The following is a 24893-nucleotide window of genomic DNA, read 5'->3' on the forward strand; positions in this document are numbered from 1 at the left end:
TCTATTTACTAGTGATGCTTGTGATGACGGCTTGTATAGATGAAGAATATATATATAATTGAATTATTTGGTGGTGTTGTCAAGCTCAAGCATATATTGGAGTCACTAGTTACATAAATGAGTTCTTTTGAAAAAAGAGCTTAAAGCATAAGAATTTTTATTAATAGCAGCTTATAAATAAGTTATTTTGTATTTAGATTTTTAGTTATAAAAGTACTTATTTTAAAGTTGTAGTTTTTGGATAAATAACTCAAAAATAATTTTTTTTACAGAAGAGAATGAATATTAAAATAACTATGATAACAAATACTTTTCAATATTGAATGTTGATTTTACATAACCTAATAATTGATATTATGTATGATATGGTAGGTGAAAATAAAAAATAAATATAAAATGTGTGTCAATGTATATTTTGTTGCTGTTTTTTATTTTTTTTTACTCCTATTAAAACTCCCTTCTCTTTTATTGAGGTCAAGAACTTGCTATAATTAACTATAAAAATAATAGCAAGCTATAAAATCACATGTGAAAAAATAAAATTAAAACTAAAATTTCATACCATAGTTAAATACAAATTTAATAATAAAAAATAGAGTGATAAAATGATAAAAAAATATTTAGAAGGAATATATGCAGTAAATTGTTCAGATATAATATTGTCTGAAAATGGTGGTGGAGGATCAAATACTTCCAGCAGATGAATCATTATATAAAAAAGGGGAGGTTTGGAATATTGTGTAAGAATGATGGTGAAATGATGGTGAAAAGCTAGTACTTCTAGCAGATCTTGCGTGGAAAGTTACTGTTTAATCAGTGCTTTCAACTGTAAGAAAGAAAAACATCAACTTTGGTGGGTTTTTTTTTTTTCTCAATGGAAGTCTTTTACTCCAAGTATTAGATATTTTTTTTGGGTGTTTACATCTGTTGTAAATTTTCTTCTCTTTTCAATAAATGAATAAAAATAAAATAAAAAATATTGTTGGGTTTGTGTCATTGTGTGAATGTTTTACTCTCTATAAAAAATAATGATATTTTTAATTATTAATGTAATTTTATATAAGATTAAAAATACTATCTTTTATTGTTATATATATTTACTGTGAGATAAATAATATTAATGTTTTAAAGAAGAAGAATGTATCTTTATTGTGATATAAATTCACAGGGAAAAATAGGGCATATGCCACAATGCTTAAGAGGGTTTAATTTACAATAATACACTTAGCTAAATAAAGTTTGAGCAAATATTCTTCACACTTCTAAATTCTAATTCCTCACAAAATTGTAACACCCCGTTTATAATTTTACAATGCCTCACACATTCATTGACCTACAAGGAGGGGTGTGGTACAAATAAGCAATTGCTAGTGCACATAATTTAGCACCACCATGTTGTTTGATTGCTTGAGCATGGGGGTGATGACAATGTGTCAAACATACCAAAAGTCCAAAAGGATCCAACCAATGTTCTGTACAAATAACATTACTCTTGGTAATGTGGCTTTGACTTGCTAATAACAAGCAATTGCTATGGTACAAACAATTATCAATCTCATACAATTAAAGAATAGGCAAATTCATCACTTCCTTTTTGCCTCATCTTCCCCCACCAATCTCCACATCTTGTGTTTCCAATGGTTCAGGGAAAACTTCATTGGATTTGGATGATCTTTTATTGGAAGATGAGTGATCCATTATTACACCACTTCCTTGGGAACTTACTTTCCCTGATTGTTTAGTCCCACTTGAACTATCTTTGTTTGTTGCAGTAGCACTATCTGATGAGCTCTGTCTCCAGCTACCAAACAATCCAGTGCTCCAAGACTTCCTAGACGAAGTTGTTCGCAACTTCACCGAGCTTGCGCTTTCTTCTCTTACAACCTTCAACGGATTTTCCAGCGCCCTGAGGACGTGTCTCATAGGGGGACGTTTCGAAGGCCTAGGATTCAGGCATGATCTTGCCACGATTGCTATAGCCCATACTTCTTCAAGTAGATCCTCATTTACTAACAAAGAAGGGTCAACAATCTTATTTATCCTTTCTTTATCATCTATGCTAATGTAAGGCAAGGTCTGCTCCAACCACTCTCTTGAGGTGGCATCGTCCGATTTACTGACCTCGGTATCTCCGGTAATAAGCTCGAGCAAAATCTTACCAAAACCATATACATCACCTGCCCAAGTTACTGATGACGTGCCTGATCATTGCCAAAGCAATAAGAAATGCATATTAGTTTTCTTGAAAAAATTTCATGCCAATGTATGTAGTAGCAGGATCACTAAAAGTTGTTCAATGGGACTAATGTGCTGCATTTAAATCTCTTCCATCAACACTTGGATGAAAACTAACTAGAAAGGGTAAACAAGTTTACTTACCAAAATTTGGTTGATTAGAAGATCTGCAAAATTACAAAGATGAAAATACTGGTTACAACTTTGAGTGAACATAAAAATGTAACAGTAAACTTAAATATCAGCATCCATTCAAACTAAATGCTAAGATTCAATATATTTATAAATCATGACGGTACCTCTTCAGGTTTAATATTCAATTATTGTAATAGATTCAGCTGTTTTTATGTCTTTGTCTGTTAAAGAATTCAAAACTTACGATGGCTTGCTGAACAGCCTGTTCATGACACCAGGATGGACATCTCCTTGGGTGGTAACCTCACTCAAACTTCCAAGTCGCACCTCAAATTTATCATCAAGAAGTATGCTGCTAGCTTGAACATCTCTTCACAAAATCAAAAGTAAATTTCAGTAATTTGCAAGGCACCATGATGTAACAAAAAATTGAAAATGCAGCATATATTGACACTTTGACAGCATATCATAAACTCAATCACATTTTGCCAATAGATTCATTTCCTTCATGGTGAAATAACAATAAAGAGTCTAGATTATATTTGGTGTTACCTGTGAGCGAGGGGAGGACTGCTATCGTGTAGATAAGCAAGGCCTTCGGCAGCTCCTGTAGCGATTTTCAATCTTGTGATCCAATCAAGGGACTTCGATTTACCATCTGCATCAGTGACTCTCTGCAAAGAACTTGCCAAATCTCCATTTGGCATATACTTGTAAACTATACATTTCTCATTGTCATTCTCCAAGCAATGTCCCAAGATTGGGATCAATCTTGCATGTGAAACCTTGCTTAATAATTCCAACTCCACAACATATGATTCTCTCTTGAACAAACTCAAATCTACCTTTTTGATGACGACAGTAGCTCCGTTTTCCATTACTCCCCAGAAGAGGTCTCCAGAATGACCATGCTTGATGATATTTGCTTCAGCAAAATTACCAGTCAACTTGAGAATTTGCTCATAAGTAAATGATTCCCCGACAGCAATGTCGAATGCAAGGTCTTTAGGCGGCATAGGACTCTCCCCTACTGGAACAGGCCCTCCACTTTCAATTCCCCTTTGAACTTCCAAGCTTTTATGATTGCCACATAGTTTTAAGAACAGTACGAGGACCAATGCCAGAAGCAAAATAAAGCCAAGTCCACCAAATACACCTACCAGTATGAATATCAGTTTCTTTCTGGAAGATTTTTCCATTGTCGAATTTGATGGAAAGGGTAAATTTCTCTTCTCATAAAACACTCTACAAACACTAACATCCCTCTGATTTGGAACATCCTCCAGGCAATTCCTAGCTAAACTAACATTACTAAGACTAACACCTTGCACCTCGCCTTCCAAATAATTACCGGACAGATCAATCATTCTAAACTTCTTAGCCGAAATATTTAGAGTTCCAAAGAATAAGTTGTTTGAGAGATTGAATGTGGCATCAGTAGAACTAGTATTTGAACCGAAAAAATTTGGTAGAGGACCGGTAAGGTTGTTGTTGGACACATCAACGAAACGCAAGCTCGGTAATGACCACAAAGTATCAGGAAGATCACCATCAATAAAGTTACCACTCAAATTGAGAACTCGAAGTTTCGAAAGGCGAGAAAACAAGACACTAGGCACATTACCAGTTAGTGCATTGTTGGAAAGGTCCAAAGTTTCAAGCCCTGAAAGGTTACTAAGTTGATTCGGAACATTCCCAGATAAGTAATTGGAAGAAAGATTAAGACGTGTGAGGTTACCAAGTGAAAACAATGAATCAGGAATAGACCCAGAAAGTTCATTTCCTGAGAGATCAAGCACAGATAAATTAGACAACATTCCCAAACCTGAAGGCATTCTACCAGTTAAGCTATTCCCAGAAAGTAACACAGACTTCAACAAAATCAAACCACCAATTGACTCAGGAATAGAGCCAGTTATTGAGCAAGAACTTAAATCAAGCACCTGGAGTGCACCAAGGTAGTTGTTATTACTTTTGTCACCAAACCACTCAGGAATAGAACCATTAAGCACAAAACCTGAAGCATTGAAGGAAGCTAAACGGGTAAAATTGGCAAGTGCATCAACTGAGAAACTTGGGTGAAGACTAGCTTTATGTGTTCTTCTGAAACCGGAAATGTTGATTCCGATAACTGAACCCTTTTGGCAATGAATCCCGGTCCAGTTCCAGCACGGTTCTGTTTTTCTTGGCCAGTTTTTTGCTCTTATACCCAATGAAGATCGAAGTTGAAGCAACGAAAACCATTCGGTTCTTGAACTCAACTTTTCAGTGCTTGAACTCAAAGCAGAACTGAACTCAACGAAGAAGAACAGGTTCATAACGGTAAAAACAACTGTAGCTGACAAAACAGAGGAACTCTTTAACTTCTTCACCTTCATGTTGTTCTTTGCTCTGTTTCTCTGCAATTTGAACCAAACTTTAGTTAAATTCGGAAACTTTTTTAATGTAAGAGGGGGAAAAAAATTTTTTTTTTTAACTTTTCACCTTCAATTCGAAGCTCTAAAGGTTCTGCAATTGGTGCTGTTCTTCATGTTATGTTTCTCTGTTTTTTTCTCTGTTTCTCCGAAGCTTCATGTGTATGCATGAGTTTAACTGGTTTAGTTGATTTAGAAAAATTGGAATTTGACACAAAAATTGGATTTTGTGTGTTTGGCTCCAATCAAAATATTTGCTACTGATTCTGCACCTGAACCAATACAGAAAAAGAATCCATTAATGTTAGTAATTTACATGAATGCCTCATTTTTATTTTATTTTTTGGATTTTCTATTTGTGAAGTTTCATGATGATGCTGAATATGTTACATGAAGAAAATTAAAGTTTTTGAGAGAAATTTTTAATGTTGTTGAATTTTGTGTTACCTCCAATTACAAGCTCTGGTGATTCTGCTCTGTTCTGTCTTGTAATCTCTGAACCAATCCACAAAAGAATCCATTAATGCAATCATAAAAAAATAAATAAAAAAAAAAAACAGCATTCAAAAATTGCAACTCTTCCAAGCACACTTTGTTGAATGTTCCACTAAAAAACCAAAAATAGCCAACTTTTATTTATTTATTTATTTTGTGACAATAAAGTTTCTCACTTTTGCTTATTGACACAATAGTATATCCAAAAGTTTGAACTCAAAATCTTTGGTTAAGTGAAGAAAACTGCATACCCAAGATTTGAAGATTGTTGTCTAGTCTAGTGGTGTTGAATAGTTGAAAGAAAGAAAAGATTTTGGAAAGTGGGGTTGTGAGGAAAGGAAACATTAAATGGAGGTATCTGCCAGTTTAGGAGTGGAAGTGAATAGTGAATAGTGAATAGTGAAGAGAGAGTAATGGATAGGATTTGAAGCATTACATTAATTGTGGAACCGCTGGGAAGAATACCTGTTTGAGGAAAGAGTCTTAGTCACTGTCACCGGAGTTATTTAATGAGCTTCTGGGAATTGGGAGGTGCTGATGAACAACAAGTTGTTATGGTGGTTATGGTGCCATTCTAATGCCTATATCTCTATATCTATATCTATATCTATATCTATATCTATATCTATGTATGTGTCTTTGTGTGTGGGGTTTCCAATAATTGATGTTAGGTTTCTCTACAGTTTGTAATAGGCAATCAAACTCAAAAACAAATATCATAGCAAATCAACAATACTATTTTTACTTTTTTCTATATATATTCTTTTTGATCTTATAAATCAATTTCGCTAAGTGAATAATGAGAGATGCGAACAGCGAAAATAATGGGTAACATTTTAAGTCCACTAACTATTCAATTAAAGAATAATATTTAATTAAATTAAAATTTGATTTTTAAAATTAAAAATAATTTTTTTAATCTATTATTTAAATTGTTCAAAAAAATATTGTTATCCTATATAAATAATACGAAAAATAGTAGAGAACTAATAGTAATATCAATCAATTTCAGCTAATATAATAATAAATTATAAAATAAATCAAGTATAAAATTTATTAAAAATGAGTTTTTTGTTAAGTCCGGATATTTATTTTCTTATATTTAATGTTAGCTACATTGTTAATTGTGCAATGTTAATTCCCATAACTTTCTCAAATAATATATACGCGGATTATTTTAGTTTTTATATGAATTTTGCAATAAAAATAATAAAATAATGAGATTGATTACATGCATAAATTAATAATATCACTTATATTTAAATTTTTTGTTCTTACAAGTTTTAGTTATGAGAAATATTCGAGAATAATAAGAATTTATTATTTTTTATTATTAATTAATTAGTTATTAATGTTTAAAAATATAAAATAAAATATATTATTAAATTATTAGACTCATAAAATTAAATTAAAAAAATTTAGTTAATGACTAAGTGATAATAAAAAATAAATTATGATGTTTCTTAACATTTTTCTTTAGTTATAGTTATAATAAACAGAAAATAGAAACAATAGCAAAGTAAAACAAATTAGTATAATTACTATTCAATAAAACAGACACTTTATTAGGAAGAAGATTATTAATCAACAAAAAAATATATTGAGATAAAATATTCATTTTTATCAAGTTGTTAGCCACCAATAATATTTAAAAGACAATAAAAAAATAGTATAAAATTGTCTAAAATTATTATATTTTGTATTTTTAAATATTATTGATATAATTAAATAATGTAATATGTAATAAATATATAATTATAAATGTTATATATATAAAATTTAAAATTAATAATTAATATATTTGTGTATAAATATATATTATGATTTAATTTATTTTTAATATGTATTATATTTTAACATATATTTTATATTAGTGACTAATTTTAATATATATATATATATAACATAATTATATAAAATTATAGATATTAAATTAAAAGATGTTAATTTTTTTTTAAAGTATATATTGCCAGTTAGCCACTATATCCTCATATTTGCTAATTATGAAGATTATTTTGACTCGCTATAATTTATTATTTACAGTGTATGTATACGTGAATAAACTACATGGACTAAATTTTCCTAAACCCCAATCAAAATAAGACAAAATGGCAAATGATCATGTATGATGTATCATAATCTTAAATCTAGATAATGTTCTCTTTAAGAATAAAGTTACTTTTTTGTTGATTGACAGAGTAAAAATACAAGAAAAGAGGAGTATTAAGAGGTGAATAACTTTTGTGTTTTATAATTATTAATTGGTAATTAAAGTATTTTAATTGGTGTAAAATTATATTTAATAGTAAGAGATTATTTATTTTTTTTATAATTAAATATTGACTACAAAATACAAAAATTACTGATTCTTTAGATTTTTTTTAATAAATAATAATAATATATCTTCTTTTATTAAATAAAAAAAAATGCATGTGGAAATTTCATGGAAAATTATAGTAGCTTTTTCAACTTTGATTTTTCTTTTTCTAATTTGCCTATTTATGATACATATATACGTGAAGATGATGATAAATGAGTCAGCATCTGATAGACATTAAAAGAATAATGGTTATATATATATATATAGGGCAAATCACTATATTAAGCCAAGGAGAGCAAAAAATTACACAAATCCGCCAAATCAAAAATTATTTCATGAATCAACCGATACACATTTCTATATAGTTCGAATTAAGTTGTTTCGAATTTGATTTACATGTAATTCGAATCAACTTGATTCGAATTATACACAAACGCACACACCCACTAATTCGAATCAACTTGATTCGAATTACACACATACAATAATTCGAATCAAGTTGATTCGAATTACACCCTGATTTATTAAAAAAATAAAAAATTTATTAAAAAAATAATAATTTAAAATTAAAAAAATATATTTTATTTCATACATTAAAAAAAAGCTAACAAAATATTTAATTACGAGATTTTTTTAAAATATTAATGAGTTATCAATTCAAATTCCATACAATACTCTTTTGTCTATTTTTAATAGTTCATGAATATTTTTTAATAAAATTTTTTAAATTATACGGTGAGATATTACATAATTCGAATTACGCATGGAGGAGTTCAATCACTCTGATTCGAATTATATGGTGAGCAATTCGAATTATATACAATATTCTTCTGCTCATTCTTGATAGCTCATGAATATTTGTTAATAAATTTATTTTAATTATACCACAAAAAATATTTTATTCTATGCAAAATAATTTAAAAATGGCTTAAAAGATGTTAGGAGTATTATAAACATTTGTAATGACTTAGGACATTAAAGAAATACTCTACATAGTCTATAATAATTTAGAAATTAAAAAAATATATTTTTATTATGTATTTACCTAAATCACTAGAATATTATAAACTTTATAGTACTCATAACATCTTTTAAGCCATTTTTTTAAAATTATTTTGTATAGAATAAAATATATTTTTTAATTATTTTGGATAGAATAAAATATTTTTTTAATTTTTAAATTATTATTGACTATGTAGAGTATTTTATTTAAAATTTGTGTACATGCATGTATTTACCTAAGTCATTAGAACATTACAAATTTTTATAGTACTTCTAATATTTTTAAACCAATTTTTAAATTATTTTACATAGAATAAAATATTTTTTTGTGGTATAGTTAAAATAAATTTATTAAAAAATATTCATGAGCTATCAAGAATGGGCAGAAGAGTATTGTATAGAATTTGAATTGCTCGCCATATAATTCGAATAAGAGCGATTCGAACTTCCTCATGTGTAATTTGAATAATGTAATATCTCACCATATAATTTAAAAAAATTTATTAAAATATATTCATGAACAGTTAAAAATGGACAAAAGAATATTGTATGGAATTCGAATTGATAACTCATTAATATTTTAAAAAAATCTCGTAATTAAATATTTTGTTAGCTTTTTTGAATGTATGAAATAAAATAATTTTTTTAATTTTAAATTATTATTTTTTTAATAAATTTTTTATTTTTTTAATAAATCAGGGTGTAATTCGAATCAACTTGATTCGAATTATTGTATGTGTGTAATTCGAATCAAGTTGATTCGAATTAGTGGGTGTGTGTGTTTGTGTATAATTCGAATCAAGTTGATTCGAATTACATGTAAATCAAGTTCGAAACAACTTAATTCGAACTATATAGAAATGTGTATCGGTTGATTCATGAAATAATTTTTGGTTTGGCGGATTTGTGTAAATTTTTGTTCTCCTTGGCTTAATATAGTGATTTGCCCATATATATATATATATATATATATATATATATATATATATATATATATATAGAGAATTCAGTTGTCTCTACACGTAGAATTTTCAAATCAAAAATCAATTTCATATTGTCATGCGTTAATAATACTAACAGAACTGTAACAGCGACTCGTATACATTATATGGAATGGTCCAATTCCAACAGTCCTATGTTGGAAAATGTTAGAATCTGAAAACATGTTAGTTCGTTGTTGTATTTTGATTAATTATTATTTTATATATATTATTGTTCATTTATGTAATAATTAATTTGATACTGACTTCATGTATAAAGTAAGTATAATAGTATTTAGTTATTTACTATTACAGTCAATTTATAGTGTCATGAGTTGAATATTGTTCAATCTTGAATTGCATGGCATGCTACTAATCTTAAAAAATAAATTCTAAATTTTAATTCTTAAATTATAAAATATAAATTAGTTTTATTTCGTTTCACTTCCAGTTTTCTACTTGAATTTTAAATATTTTTATTGTTTTAATTTCGGATATTTTTTAAATATTTTTTAAATTATTAACTGACTTTTAAATTAATCGGTTGAATAAATGTCGGCTCCTTAGTGTTTTTTATTTATTTATTTATTAAGTAGATGGAAAAATTTGATTTGGCTTATATGGTGATGTCGGGCAACAAGTTGTGAACTTGAAAATTAAAAACATTAATATTTAATATAATACGCGCTATCCTACGTGTATTGATAGCACCCTCACTCAAATAATTATTAGATATTAACGAAATATTATATAAAATTATAAGCTATCTACTTTAATTTCCCAAGGTAGTTATCACAATTTGGTATCAAGTTGCGATTCTTAGTCATAACAACAAATTAAAAAAATCACATTCAATCTAACAAAAAAGTGAGACCGAGAGGACTAAAAACATGACTCCAATAATACTGCCATCTTTGAGCATGTTGTTTGCCATAAACTAACCTATCAATGTTTTTTATTTATTATTAAAGAATAAATAAGTAAATTAAATAGTTTTTATTTTTAATAGGCTAAGATTACTTTTTTTTTAATTAATTTTTTTATTAAAGAGTGAGACTTGCATGATGAAAATAGGAAATGTGCTATTTTATTTATTTAGCTTAATTTTTTATCCGTAAATATTTAAATTTTTAATAATTTAAAAATATATTTAAGTTCTTGATTTGTTAGATCATCAATATTGTATTTAAGGTGTCTTTCGAGTATGCCTAATCAGTATAATTATCTTTTTTCGGACACACAATAATGAAACTAAAAGATTCGTACTAAGATTAAGTACTAGATTCTTTCTAACTTGCTTGTTAGTTGTATCAATGCAATGTTTTCTCAAAATTTTAACGCATCAATCTTTAGTCTAATTTGTCATATTTTAAAATTTCTCTTTTTACATGTGCATTCGTATCGGCCAAGTCAGTACAATGAGAATTATGTTTAATTTTTTCGTTAAGTCTGACAAATTGAAATGAACAGAAGAATTAATATATCCAAATTTTGAAATATCAAATACTTAAATGTATTTTTAAATTCCTAAAAATTTAAATGTTCAGATCAAAAAGTTAAAAATTTATTTATTTTTATTTATTTATTTGTATATTATATATTACATTGGTGCATGTATTTTTAATATTATAGAATATAGAGTATGGAATTTATTTTACATTAATTTTATATTTTATCCATTATATATACTTCATTAAATAATAAAAGAATAGTATATATGTGTTAATTTAATCTAAGAGATAAATAAATATTTTGGAAAAACGTGTGGAATCTGGATTTCGTTGCCAACAGAAAAGAAATATGACTTTAGAAACAAAATGTCATTGACTGACTTGTTAATTGAAAGAACAAAATAAATTCCATCAATCAAAATAAAAAAAAAAGAAAAAAAAAGCTTCATTTGACTGAGTCTTTGATGAGAAGGAAGTGGGGATGCATGGTGAAATAGGGGCATTCGCATTAATAAAACAAAAAAAAAGGAAAAATATAAATCATTGATAAGGGACTATTATTTTTCAATAGGGTTCACCCTTCAATTATTTGGGTCTTGAAAGGAACATTTCTACTTTTCATATTGCTATCTTCTTTTCCTTAAAGTTCATTGATTATGGTCACAACTCACATATCACATTCTATTTGGCTTTACATACACGTGTATTCATTGTGCATATATAATAATATTAGTTTTTTTTTAATCTATGTATGTGTATATAATTTTATATGATTTTTAAAATTTTTCATTCTGATTTGTTTTTTGTTTTTGTTCTTATTATCCGATATTTTCATATTCTTGCATATGATTCATTCATATGAAGCGGTTGAAAGATAAATAAAGACGGAGAAATTAAAATTGCAAATCAGATATTGATAAGAGATAAAGATTAAATTAAATTTTTTTAATTGTGTTTAGTATAAAATGTATTAGATTGAATAGTTATATTTTAATATTATATTTAATTTAAAATAATTATAAATATTAAAGTGTAAATTTGGTATTTAAAAAATTAAAAGAGATATTATTAAAATTTTAATTTTAATTTTTTATTTTTTTAGTTTTTTAAATTTTTATTTTTTGGAGGTATTGAAAAAAATTGAAATTTTAGTTTTAATTTCTGACCACTAAATGCAATACTAAATAATTTTAGTCACGGACTCACGGTCTTTAAAAACAAACACTATCCCAAAAATGTAAGCATCACAATTAACTACAATAAATTATAAATTAAAATTTTAACTTTACTTTAAAATAGCTAAATTATGATATATCATAAACTCATTATTCTAACATAATCTTTAGTATGTGGTGTTATTGTTGCTTACTTAAAGATTTATATATAAATCCAGCTATAATCTCTTTTTCTAGATTTTAAACTCATCTTGAGCATTATTTCTATATATCAAAAGTATACAGAGATATTTTATTTTTTTAAAAACTAGTGTAAGAAAATATTTTATACATACAAATAAAAAAAATATACACGTGTAATTGTAACAATACCAACCTATTTTATTATCATAATCATTATTGAGTTAAAATTTTAGACAAAATATAAAGTTTACGAGTTTTTGGTGGAATACATTTTATGTTTTAATGAAGAAACTATTTTGGGAAAAAAAAATTCTCCCCAAAATTGGCACATTTCATATGAATTTGTACTAATACCTTTGTTCTATTACTCTATAGAATATACTTACTATATGATTAAAATAATAGACTCAATAATATACTTAATAATAATATTTTAATAAACGGATATATCTTGATAAAAAAAATTTGTGCTCAAAATATGGCACTTAACTTTTTGTTGACTAAGTATGATACTTAATTTAAATTATAGAAACAAGACTTTTGTCTCGTAAAAGGAACTAAGGAATAGTATATAATTTTGAATAAATAAATAAATTAGTCTTTAAAAAATCATTCATTTTTTAATTGGTCTTTAAAAATTTTTTTAATTAAATTTATTTTTTAAAAATTTTAAATTAATTATGTTAGTTATTCCGTCACTTTATTTATTGATAGTTTCAAAATTTGTTAATATGACACATTAAGTGACACTACAGCAGATACTTAGGAGTCTTAATTGACTATTAACACGATTAGTTTATAAAATTAGATCAAATTAATCCCAAATTGAGAGATTCTAATGCTTCAAGTTCTCCTCTTAATTAGGTTTAATTTGATTTCATTTCATAAATTTATTATGTTAATAGTCAATTAAAACTCTTATATGTGTATTGAGATGTCATTTAATATGTTACATTAACAAATTTTGACACCATCAATAAACAAAATGACGAAAGAACTAATATAACTAATTTAAAATTTTTAAAAAACGAATTTAATCAAAAAAATTAAAAATTAATTTAAATAAAGAATAATCTTTCAAAAATTAATTTGACGATTTATTCGTATAATTGTTCTCAACACCTTTGTAGTCTTGAAGTAATGTTCAAAGAATAATGGAGAGAAGATAATTAAGTAAAGAGTAAAGGATAAATCGATCTCTAATTTGTTGGTCTACGGATATTTAAGTCCTTGAAGATTTAAAAATACATTTAAGTTTTTGACCTCTTTAAAATTTGGACATATCGATCTCTAAGTTTAATTTGTCCAATTTTAAAAACTCTCTCACATGTGTATCTGTATCAATCAGATCAAATTTTTCTGTTGAGTCTGACAGACCCAAGTGAACATGAGGGATCGATAAGTCCAGATTTTGAAAAAGTCAATGACTTAAATGAACATGAGAAATCGATAAGTCCAAATTTTAAAAAGATAAAAAATTTAAATATATTTTTAAATTCTCGAAAACCTAAATATTTGCAGATCAAAATGTCAAGCACCTATTTATCCTTTTCTGTTAAGGAAAACTCTCTCTAAAGTGATAATGATCGGATTCATAAAGATTATTTTTGTAATCTTAACGGAGAGAAGATTATTTTTTCTTAGATTCACCATACTGCTTGATAAGTTACAGTTTGAAAGTCACCAAAAAACAATTTACATTTAAAAAAGCTTTTTTTACGAGGAAAAAAAAACGGTATCAATGATTCATTGTAAAAGTTCTAAACTTCTAATAGATCACGTCCATAACCTTTTTAGTCGAAGCCCAATTCTCATGGCCCATTTCTTGGCACAATTTAAAAAATGGTAACACCAAACGTTCTTGGCACACGAGTCTTTTATAATATAACAACAACAATAAAGACACGCACAACAAGTATCCCCCCCCCCCCCCCCAACAAAAAAAAAAAAAGAAAAACACAACATATCACAAAATATTTCTTTGATTTTTATACCCAAAATGATTGATTTGCAGCGATTTACAACTGAATCGTCACTATTTTAAGCAGTTTTGTAGCAGAGGCCAAACTGTAGTGTAATTCTACCAATTTTGCAGTGGATTCGAATACAGTCGTTAATTTTGTGTTGTTATTATCTGTTTCTGTTGTAAATATATCTTCTAATCCAACAAATTAAAGATCAATCTGTCACAAATTTAAGTTTTATTTTAAAATTTATTGTTACTGTATGCACAAAACAAAATTTAAAATATAATACTTATTTAAGAAGACTAGCTAATAAACTAATCACTACTAGGTTAATCTAACTTAGTTATCTCTCTTTATTTATGACTTAATTCAAAATAAGGAGTCTTTAATTTTCGTGATAAATAAAATTAAGACCACCTAGGACTTCATTCTAGCTAGGTCAAGATTTGCACCCATTCATGCATATAAAATCTATTAGAAAAGTGATTACATCATATAACATGATAAAAGCATAACAAAAAGTTATGATTTCAAGCTAAGATACGGTTGCTAAAAGTGCTCTAAACTCTAAAGTATGAAGATCACCACTCCTATTTTATGAATAATAACATTTTTCATTTCATTTTTATTTTATATAGTCATGTAATTATATCCATTTTTTAGATGATTATTTACGTAGTTAATATAAAAGGTAGTTTTACTGATATAGTATTACGTAATTGGATGCACGTGTAAAATTATTTGTATTCATAATACATCAAAATTAAATTTTATATATATACACACACAGTGATAGCCAGAAAATAATAAATTCTGATAATTTACTAAGTGATAATAAAAATTAATAAATTCTGGTGTCTTACTAAGTGATGGTCAAAAATAATAAATTCTGATGGTTTTGTAGTATTTTTGATGTATAATAATAAATTCTAATAACTTATTAAGTGATGGTAAAAAATAATAAATTTTGATGGTGTGAGAGTATATAAATATAAACATACAATACTATTGAACTTAGTTAATTACAAGTGATCACTTTGTTTGGCAACTATTTATTATATTCTTTAGCATAAAAGGATATGATGTTTTTTGAGGGTTGTGATAATAATATAAACATCTTTCATGTATTTTTATAATTTTAAAATAAAGAAAAAACACTTTAATATATATTCAATACCTTTAAAAATAATGAAAAATACCCAATATTATTTTTCTTTTGTTTAAAAATTAATTAGATAATTATATATACTTAGCAAGATAAATAATTTCTTATCCCAAACAGGGAGAGATATACATGAGTTGCAAAAATTTGGAATCCTTATCATATGGTTTATATTCCACCATGCATAAACCAAGAATCCTCAAGGATAGTTGATTATTCTTACCCTTACACCTTCTTATCATATGGTCTATTCTCTCTTGGTAAGGTCCCATCTTCACAACTTGGGCAGCAGGTTTATTATTCCATGATGCCCTTTGTATTAATTTAGATCATGCTAACTTTCTAGTCATACCACTCATCAAGTTTTCAGAAATTCTTGGGTGATATATATTACACTAAAAAAAAATGTTCTGCTGAATAATCCATTCATATATAGATCACATATTTGTGTTATCTTGATTCTTGACCCATCATTAAAATATCAACACTCTATGTACTAGAATTAAATTAGGAAAATTATTCTTTTGGTAAGGTTTAATATATAATAGTAGTTTCTTTTATAAAAAAGAAGAATTTAATTTTGATGCAATGACAGTGTAAATGTTTTATACAGTCGTTCATCATAAGCATTTTTTTAAATGAATATTCATGTCGTTAATGTAAAAATAATTATTTTTTATAATGTAGTTTTATATAAATGGATGTACATGTACGTAAAACGATTTTATACTATACTACATCAAAATTAAATTAAAAAAAAAAGTCCAACATAATCTAACTAAAAGTGTATTATTATCATGATGAGTTTCACTTAATTAATAAAGCTTAGCTTTAGAAAATCATATATAATTTTTTTTTCTTTTTGCAAATGATAACATTCTTGCATTAAGGGGAATATTTGATTGGAAAGGAAAAAGGAGCCATAAAGTCTTAAATCCAAAAGAGAAAATTCTGATGGGGACCCTTTAATTCCCTCAAAGAATGGAAAGTATCAAAGAGTAACATCATAATTATACTTGAAAAAAATAACTTAAATAAGCAGAAATACGTATATGTTCGGAGCAACCGGCGGGAAATAAATTTTGGCGTATAATAATGTATTTTTGTGATGAAGCTTTTTGTTAAGAGAGTAACAAAAAGTGTTGTAATTGAGTTGATGATATATCAAATGATGAGATAATGACAAACCTTCATAATTAACACTTATATATGTAATTAAAAATAATTATTATATCATCAAAAGTTGTTAACTTTATATAATAGTTAACAAAATATTTAATTAGATTGTTGATGATATTTAACTATTTAAAAAATAAAATATTATACTAATAGTTGGCATACTTTTTAGTATTTTTTTTAAATATTTTACGGTGTTTTCTACTCTTGTAAATTGTATTGCGACGGTTTCAATAACTCTTTTAGTTTTCTATACACTACCAGAAATACGATAGTTTACCACGGAAAAATACTCACGAACAAGGAACAGTGGCAAATCTCCATGATCGTCGTAATCACTTGCAACGTTTTGTTTTTCCGTGGTTAAATTGTGCGAAAGTTTCCCACGTTCTTGTTTGTCTGTGGCCAATTTGAATTGGATTCTCTCAATTGCCACAAAACCAATGCTCACCGTGGCGAAATCAAACGATGTTTATCTTCAAATTACGCGCTTCTAGTGTTTCCTTCCATCCCTTTCAAAAATTTTATATGCAGTTCCTCCTTTTTCCAAATTTAAACCTTAATAATAAATTTCAATTTTTAAGAGTGCAATCTTATCTAGTTTGTCGATAATTTTTTCTCTCTCATTTCCAGCCATTTTCAATTAATAAGATATGCATTAGTTAGAATAATATAAAAAGACTACATACTTATAACTCTAATTAATTGAGAATGAATGATAAAAGTATAAAATTCATGATAAAAAAAAGTATAATTTTTTTTGTCCCTAATTCACAATATGTATTAATTTTTTAAATTTAATTTTTCTATTTTTTTATTTTTTTAATTAATTTAATAAAAAAATATCCGACATAAGTTAACGTAGGTTTATTTTTGAAATAGTTACAAAATTTTAATTTTTTTTCTCCGGCAACTTTTTTTATTTTTTTAAATCCGAGCCAAAATTCATAATCCTAATTAGTATATACCGTCTTTGAAATATGATATATAATTATAATTTTATATTTTTTATTATAGTTAACTATTAATTTAAATTAAAAATTTCAATTACGTGACTGAAATAAATTCAAATGAACGTTTACAATAACACAAGTGAAATTTTGGGCGGAAAAAAATAACTTCCACTTAACACTAAAGTAAAGCCCACTCACTAGAAAATCGGAAGAACTCTTTCACATGTTCAGACTATTGTTCAGTTTTTCAGTATTCTTAATAAATTTAGCCTTGAGTAACCGAAGATGCATTAGTTTTTTTTGTGACCGGAAGATGCATTAGTTGAAATAGTATAAAAAGAGTATATATTTATTGCTTTAATTAATTGAGAATAAATGTTAAAAGTATATATAAAATTCATGATAAAAAAGAGTACTTTTTTTGTCTCTAATTCACAATATGCATTAGTTTTCCTAAATTTTATTTTTTATTTTTTTCATTATCTTTTTATCAATTTAGTAAAAAAATATCCAACATAAATTAACGTAAGTTTATTTTTGAAAGTATGTACCGTCTTTGAAATATGGTATATATTATAATTTATATTTTTTTTATAGTTAACTATTAATTTAAATTAAAAATCTCAATTATTGAAATAAATTCAAATGAACTTTTACAATAATACAAGTGAAATTTTGGGCGAAAAACTTAAAAATAATTTTCACTCAACATCAAAGTAAAGCCCACTCACTAGAAAATCGGAAGAACTCCCTCACAGGTTCATACTATTGTTCAGTTTCTCTGTATCTTTAGTAAATTCAGCGTTGAGTCACCAAAGAAGGTCCCAAAATAGCGGAAATCAAGATTTTGCAAGCAATCCTGAATTACAAAGAAAAATGGAAGGAACCCTAAGCAACCCCTTTTTATGTTTATCTAATATTCTCTCGAATCTTTATTCTTTTTTTTATTTAAAAGACTATTTTTTTGACTATTCACTAACTCTTCTCCAATATTCTTGTGTAGGACTAGATCTAGATCTGCGTGTATCAATGCTGCAACTTTGGCTCTTGTCCATGCTGGGATCTCCATACAAGTTTGTGTTTTCTTTTAAATTGTTCAAACTCCCGAGTACATAGTATCTAATTATCTATTTCTTTGTATTATCAATAACATTTTTGTTTTAGTGTTTGTTTCAATATTTAAGCTGCTAATGGATAAATATGTGAATAATGGTAACTTAGAGTAATGGATGCATGTTGCCAGGGAACAAGGAACACTTCCCTAGGAGGTCTGCATGAAAGTTTTATTCGATAGTTACCTGGTAAGCTCAACTTTCTACTTTACAATATTGACCTTGGTAATTTCTAACACATTTTTATTTTTACTTTAAGTTCTTTGTCTCTAAATGATTTTGATTGCAATTCAATATCTGGTTAATAGTATTCTTTTGTCTCGTTAAATAATACTATAGTTAGGTTTTAATATGAGAAAATATCATTAATATCACTCTCTATTTTACCTTCATTCTTGACAGGCTTGCTTATTTACGTACATGAAGCAATTGAATTGAAAATTGTTCACCAGGATATCAAGTCTAGTAATATATATATTGATTGATGACGAGTCCAATAAGATGTTTTATGTTGTGAAAATGGAAACTCAGCATTATTGGGTATGCATTCCTACTTTTTTTTTAAAGTACATTAAAATATTATTTTAAATAATATCTTGGAATTTTTTTTCATGAATTAAGAGATAACACAATCTTATTTGAATGTTTTTGCAGGTATTCCAATGAAGATGTTAGAGATCTAATAATGATACATTCTGATATTTGATTTTGTAATAGTTTAAACTCATTTAGTTCAGAATATTTGTTTTTTAACACTGTTACTTAAATTTCATATTTTTATTACTAAAAATACTACTTATATGGATATGGCTAATCTTTTTAATTTTGTATGATATAATTTTGTTCTAAGTAGCATTATTATTATTATTATTATTATTATTATTATTATTATTATTATTATTATTATATATATTTTTTAATTTATCTTTTATGATTAGCCACGGAAAAACCGTGGCTAAATAACCCAACAATATTTAGCCACAGAAAAAATGTGGCAAAAAAGCCCAGCCTATCAGTATTAGCCACGGAAAGACTGTGGCGAAACTATATTTATTGGTTACACTGTTGTCATTTAGCCACGGTTTAGTCTGTGGCCAATAACGTAAAAACCGTGGCTATTTAGATGTCTCCACGGGTCATAAAACCGTGGCTAACCGGCCGAAAACCGTGGCTAATTGAAAAGGCGTCGCCCTTGTTAGCCACGGAAGTGTATTCGTTGTTAACGCTTAGTTGCCACGGAATTTCTTGATTTTAGCCACGGTTTTTTCTGTGGCTAATCACCGCATTTCTGGTAGTGATATTATGCAATTATTTTGTGTTAAATTTTAAAAATCGCTAATATTTTTAGACATATTACAACGGTTTAAACCCTCATATATCAAAATGAATCACATTCTTCTAGTTATATAATAATATTGCTATTATTATTCAATTCAAATTATAAATTTTCTTCAATTAAATACCAATTACATTATCAAATAATTAAAGTTGAGGGAAAATTTTTAAGTTGGATTACTGCACAATAATACATGTATGATTTTTTCTTGTTCTAATTAATAATAAATGTTGTATTATTATTGCTCTATATATGTTTGAAGATAAGGAGAATTGAAGAAGAAGAATTGACATCTCTTTCTTGGAGTTTGTCATGCATGTTCTTTCAGGTGAAAAGTTATAAAATACCCATATTATTCTAACTTTAAAAAATCACATAATTCACATCAATTATATCATCAACATGGAAGAGGAGTCAAATTCTGCCTAGCTGTAAATAAAATTCATATATTCTTCTTATCAAATAAATTCGCATATAAATTAAAAGACTAAACTACATTATATATTCGGGATATGATGATAGGGGATAGAGATATATAGATTCTAACACCTCCTTATTGGATGTCACTTTTCTTACAAATGGCATATATATCATGTATTGTCCTCTTTATTCTTTATGATTATGTATGCTAATTATTACTAGCCACCCATTTGAAATTACTTGCATTGTTTCAAATTATTAATTTCATAATTAATAATATGTCAAAGTTTAAAATAATCATGAATTTTTTATTATTTATAAATATTTTACAATCTACTAATAATTCAAAATAAGAATGGTATTTTTAATTTGTTCATTCATAATTATTTTTTTAAATATATAAAATTTTTATTTTGTTTAAAATATAATTATTTATATTTTTTTTATTAGTTTAAACTTTGAAATAAGTATTTCATAATATATAGTATAAGACTCTCTATTAATTACCTAAAAGTCTAGATTTTGATTTTTATATTATTGAAGTCTAAAAAAAACTCAACATAAGATAAATAAAAGAAAATATAATGTCTATACAAAATTTACATAAACTTAAAAAATTAATAAAATATATTAGATATATAATTATTCATGTATTTTTTATTAGCTTAAAATTTTGTGATAAATGATTTAATAAAAAAATATTCTTTAGTATCATCATCTTATTACTCATAAGTTAATTTTATAGAAAAAACAAATAAATCAATAGATTTGTATGGACGGAATGAATTAAAAGGACAATCATAACATAAGTTTATTTTAATGAGGAAGTTGTGATGTCATTTAGTAAATAATGGCATGTTCTGAAATGATTTTGAGAATAACAACAATTAATTCCGAATTTGGAATAAGCTAATAACAACAATTAAGACTTGGTGTGGATTAAGAATCTTTATTTTTATTTAGCTTATAAAGCAAGCAAGGAAAGTCTTGGCTGAGTAGTATATATTTTACTTTATTTTATTTTTTATCTTAATTTTTTTCTACCAACAAACGAAATATATCTTTTTCTATAAATATTTATAATTTGATCATTAAAACTAGAGTATTGATTTATGAAAAAGTAAATAGTTAATGCAATATTACCTAATTTTTGTTCTTTATTATAATTTTTTAATCTTTATTTTTTGAAAGATTTAGTGTTGATGATAATTATTCATACCCTGTCACAACGCTATGGTCCAGATCCAAACACATCAAAAGGTCTAATCTAAAGATTGGTCTTCGCTTTTCACCGACCTCCTCGAAAGAGATAGGATTCAACACAGATTCTTTCTCAAAGAAGTCGGATTTAAAGGATAACTGGCACATAACACTTATTCAAATAAGTAACTGTCTCTAAAATCTCTCAATTCACTTCCAAGAGTCATATCTCAACTACCCTAAGATAAAGGGACGGTTATCCATCCTAAAAGGTGGAACTACTCCAACAGTGGTTATTGGATCACCACTATAAATACACTGACACCCCTTAAGTATCTCTAAGTTCCAATACCCTCTAAACTTGCTTACCCTCTTGCTGACTTAGGCATTAGAGTGTCTTTGCAGGTATCACCCCCATTTTCTCACAAACACTAGTCGGACGGCGGCTCTCACACACTAATCAAATCGGAGACCACCATCCAACCATACTTGGGCCACTATTGCAAACCCAATCTACCTATCTCAGATTACTCACGTAACAATAACATTTAAAATTTATAATTTAAAATTAAAAAATTAAAATTAATTAATATTAACTGAAGAAAATATTTTTTTAATTAAACTCTTGATTTATACACCAAAACCGATGGCAGATCTAGGTCTCTATATTAAATGAAGTAATTACCACAAAAAATATAAAAATATTAGTTACATATAAAATTAATCATTAAAATTAATTATAATGTATTTATATATAAATATATATAATTTAACTTATTTTTAATATATATTTTATATTTTAATATATGTTTTATTTTAATGACTAATATTAAATAAATATATAATAATATTATTTCTGATTTTATTGAGGCTTTTTTTTAATATGAAAGTAAAAGTAGTAATATATCTTAATATTATAATTTTTTGTGTTTTAAGATTATGAAAAGTACACGAATCAGAGGATCCGATTTATGTATCTCAAATTTTTTAATTTTTTAACTCGGACGATATAATTTCTGTACATTTCACAAATTGAACGGTCTAATTTGTGTATATCTACAAATCAAATGATTTAATTTCTATATTTTTAACAAATCAGACAGTTTAATTTATATTTTTTTAATTAAATAATTCTACATTTAATAATAATATCCTATCAATTTACATATTAAAAAAACACGATTATCACTCAAATATCAAAAACAAAAATTCCCAAACTGAAATATCTAGATGATTGTGGTTAACAATTATTGTAATAGGGTGTAGTAGTGATGAAAAAACCCCTATATTTCATTAGGTTATATATACTTTGACTAGACCATCAGTTTCTTTGACTAACAATATGTCAGGGCATCTAGGACTTGGGGAATCTAAGCATGGATCTCCCAATCTGCGGTTACAAATAATAAATGCTTTAATTTGATGGCCCCATTAGTTATTTATTTTCCCCAACTTGCATGTATTGGCATATAGAAGAGTAGTGATGAGTGATGATCATAAAGCTTTTGAAGTTGAAAGGGAATTATATAACATATATTAAGCTCCTCTATCTCATCCTCAGAGATAATAAATAATATTCATCTTGGTATATACGTGGATGATAAGGATTCTAAATGTATCAGCATCACTGCCTCCTCCTTCACCAATTCTTGTTGTATGCTACAGAAATATTTACATAGAATAAAGTTGAAATGTGTTTTCATCTTTGATTTGTGTTATCAAAGAACATTTCTTTTATCTTATACTTCACTTTGTATAATATTAGGACTACACCCATATAAAATCGAATCGGATATAACTTATAATTTTATTTAATTTACACTGTATTTATATATAATATTTATATTTTTTTAGATTATGTCGATTGGATCGATCGAGTATATCCATTAATTTAAAAAAAATTACTTTTAAGTTTTGTTTAGTTATTTTTATAAAAAAAATGTCCAAAAAAATTAATTTTTTACTTGTTTATGTCTATTTATTCCTAAAATATTATCAATAATTTTTTTTTAATAACAAAAAAATAACACAAGATATAAATTTAATTATTCTAATTTAAAGTATAACATAAAAGATTAAAAACAAGATATCATAAACTATGCTATTTTATACGAGATGTGTGAATATACGGATCTATAAATCAAATCCGCAAATATCACTATCAAATCTACAATTCGATCCTATCATAGTGCGATCTGGTAGTTCTACGAATTCAACGATATTTACAAAATTTGTATCGAATACGAATAATTACAAAAAATATACGAATATTATCCGATCTATGTGCATCTTTATATAATATTATATTATAAGCTTCAAAGTTAATATTCACTTGTTTGCATTGATCAAGCGTTTATTATTAGGTTAAATTAATAATAGTTATTATTGTCAGGAATTATGTACTCTTATTTATTATGTTATTTTTTTTAATTTCTTAAAAATATTTTGTAATATAGAATGTATAGCTAGTGAGGAACTTAAAAAATGTTAGTAATAAAAGTAACTATATCAATCAGAAACATAAATACACTAGTATATATATGTACATTATTTATTTAGTAAGGCATAAATTTTGGTTAACACACAACAATATATATTATAATCTTTATAATCTTTACTCATGATAGATGATGAAGTTTAATTGAAATGTGTATTCGCTCGTTTTTGAATATATGCTCATCTTGGTATAATCTTTTTGTTGTTGTTGTTTGGGTTTTGATGAATTCTTGAACTATAAAAAAAGGAAAAAAATATATATATTACGGAACGAATTAGATTTTTATTATAATTTTATCACTACTTCATCAAAATTTTTAAAATTTTATTTTTTACTTCTATCATCTTTGTCATTAATATTTTTTTAGTTAGAAATATATATAACCATTTATGTCATGATAACAATTTTTTAAGAGTTTAAATTTTTTGAGAGAAGTAATTTTATGACATGGTATAAAATTTTTTTGGATTGAAAAGTCTAGAATTCGATATTTGTTAAACTAAAAATAAAAAATAGTATAAGACAAAAAAATTATCTATACAAAAAATTTACCAAACTCAAAAAAGTATTTTTATTTGAAGAGGTTTGTTAGAGATATATCTATTTATATTATCTTTTTTATTAATTTAAATTTAAAAAAATAATATCATTATATTTTTATTAAGAATAAAATTGATTTT

The 24893-nt window shown here is 26.1% G+C and overlaps 1 protein-coding gene across 3 annotated transcripts; it reads right to left on the reverse strand.

Moving 5' to 3' along the window:
* Positions 1–1123: 1123 nt before the first annotated feature.
* LOC140179755 (probable LRR receptor-like serine/threonine-protein kinase At2g16250) lies at positions 1124–6123 on the reverse strand. 3 transcript variants are annotated; one of them, XM_072219499.1, is made up of 7 exons: positions 5745–6123; positions 5232–5279; positions 4855–5056; positions 2923–4769; positions 2615–2740; positions 2380–2402; positions 1124–2201 (listed from the first exon to the last, which is right to left on the reverse strand). In XM_072219499.1, exons 4-7 carry the CDS (start codon positions 4746–4748, stop codon positions 1600–1602), a joined length of 2577 nt encoding a protein of 858 aa, XP_072075600.1. In that variant the 5' UTR covers positions 4749–4769; positions 4855–5056; positions 5232–5279; positions 5745–6123; the 3' UTR covers positions 1124–1599. The 3 variants fall into 3 exon arrangements, with proteins under 3 accessions (XP_072075600.1, XP_072075602.1, XP_072075601.1); XM_072219501.1 differs by having other exon boundaries at positions 5716–6103; XM_072219500.1 differs by having other exon boundaries at positions 5531–6014.
* Between the last annotated feature and the right edge of the window lie 18770 nt (positions 6124–24893).

Source organism: Arachis hypogaea, chromosome 16 (assembly GCF_003086295.3).
Source record: "Arachis hypogaea cultivar Tifrunner chromosome 16, arahy.Tifrunner.gnm2.J5K5, whole genome shotgun sequence".
NCBI lineage: Eukaryota > Viridiplantae > Streptophyta > Magnoliopsida > Fabales > Fabaceae > Arachis > Arachis hypogaea.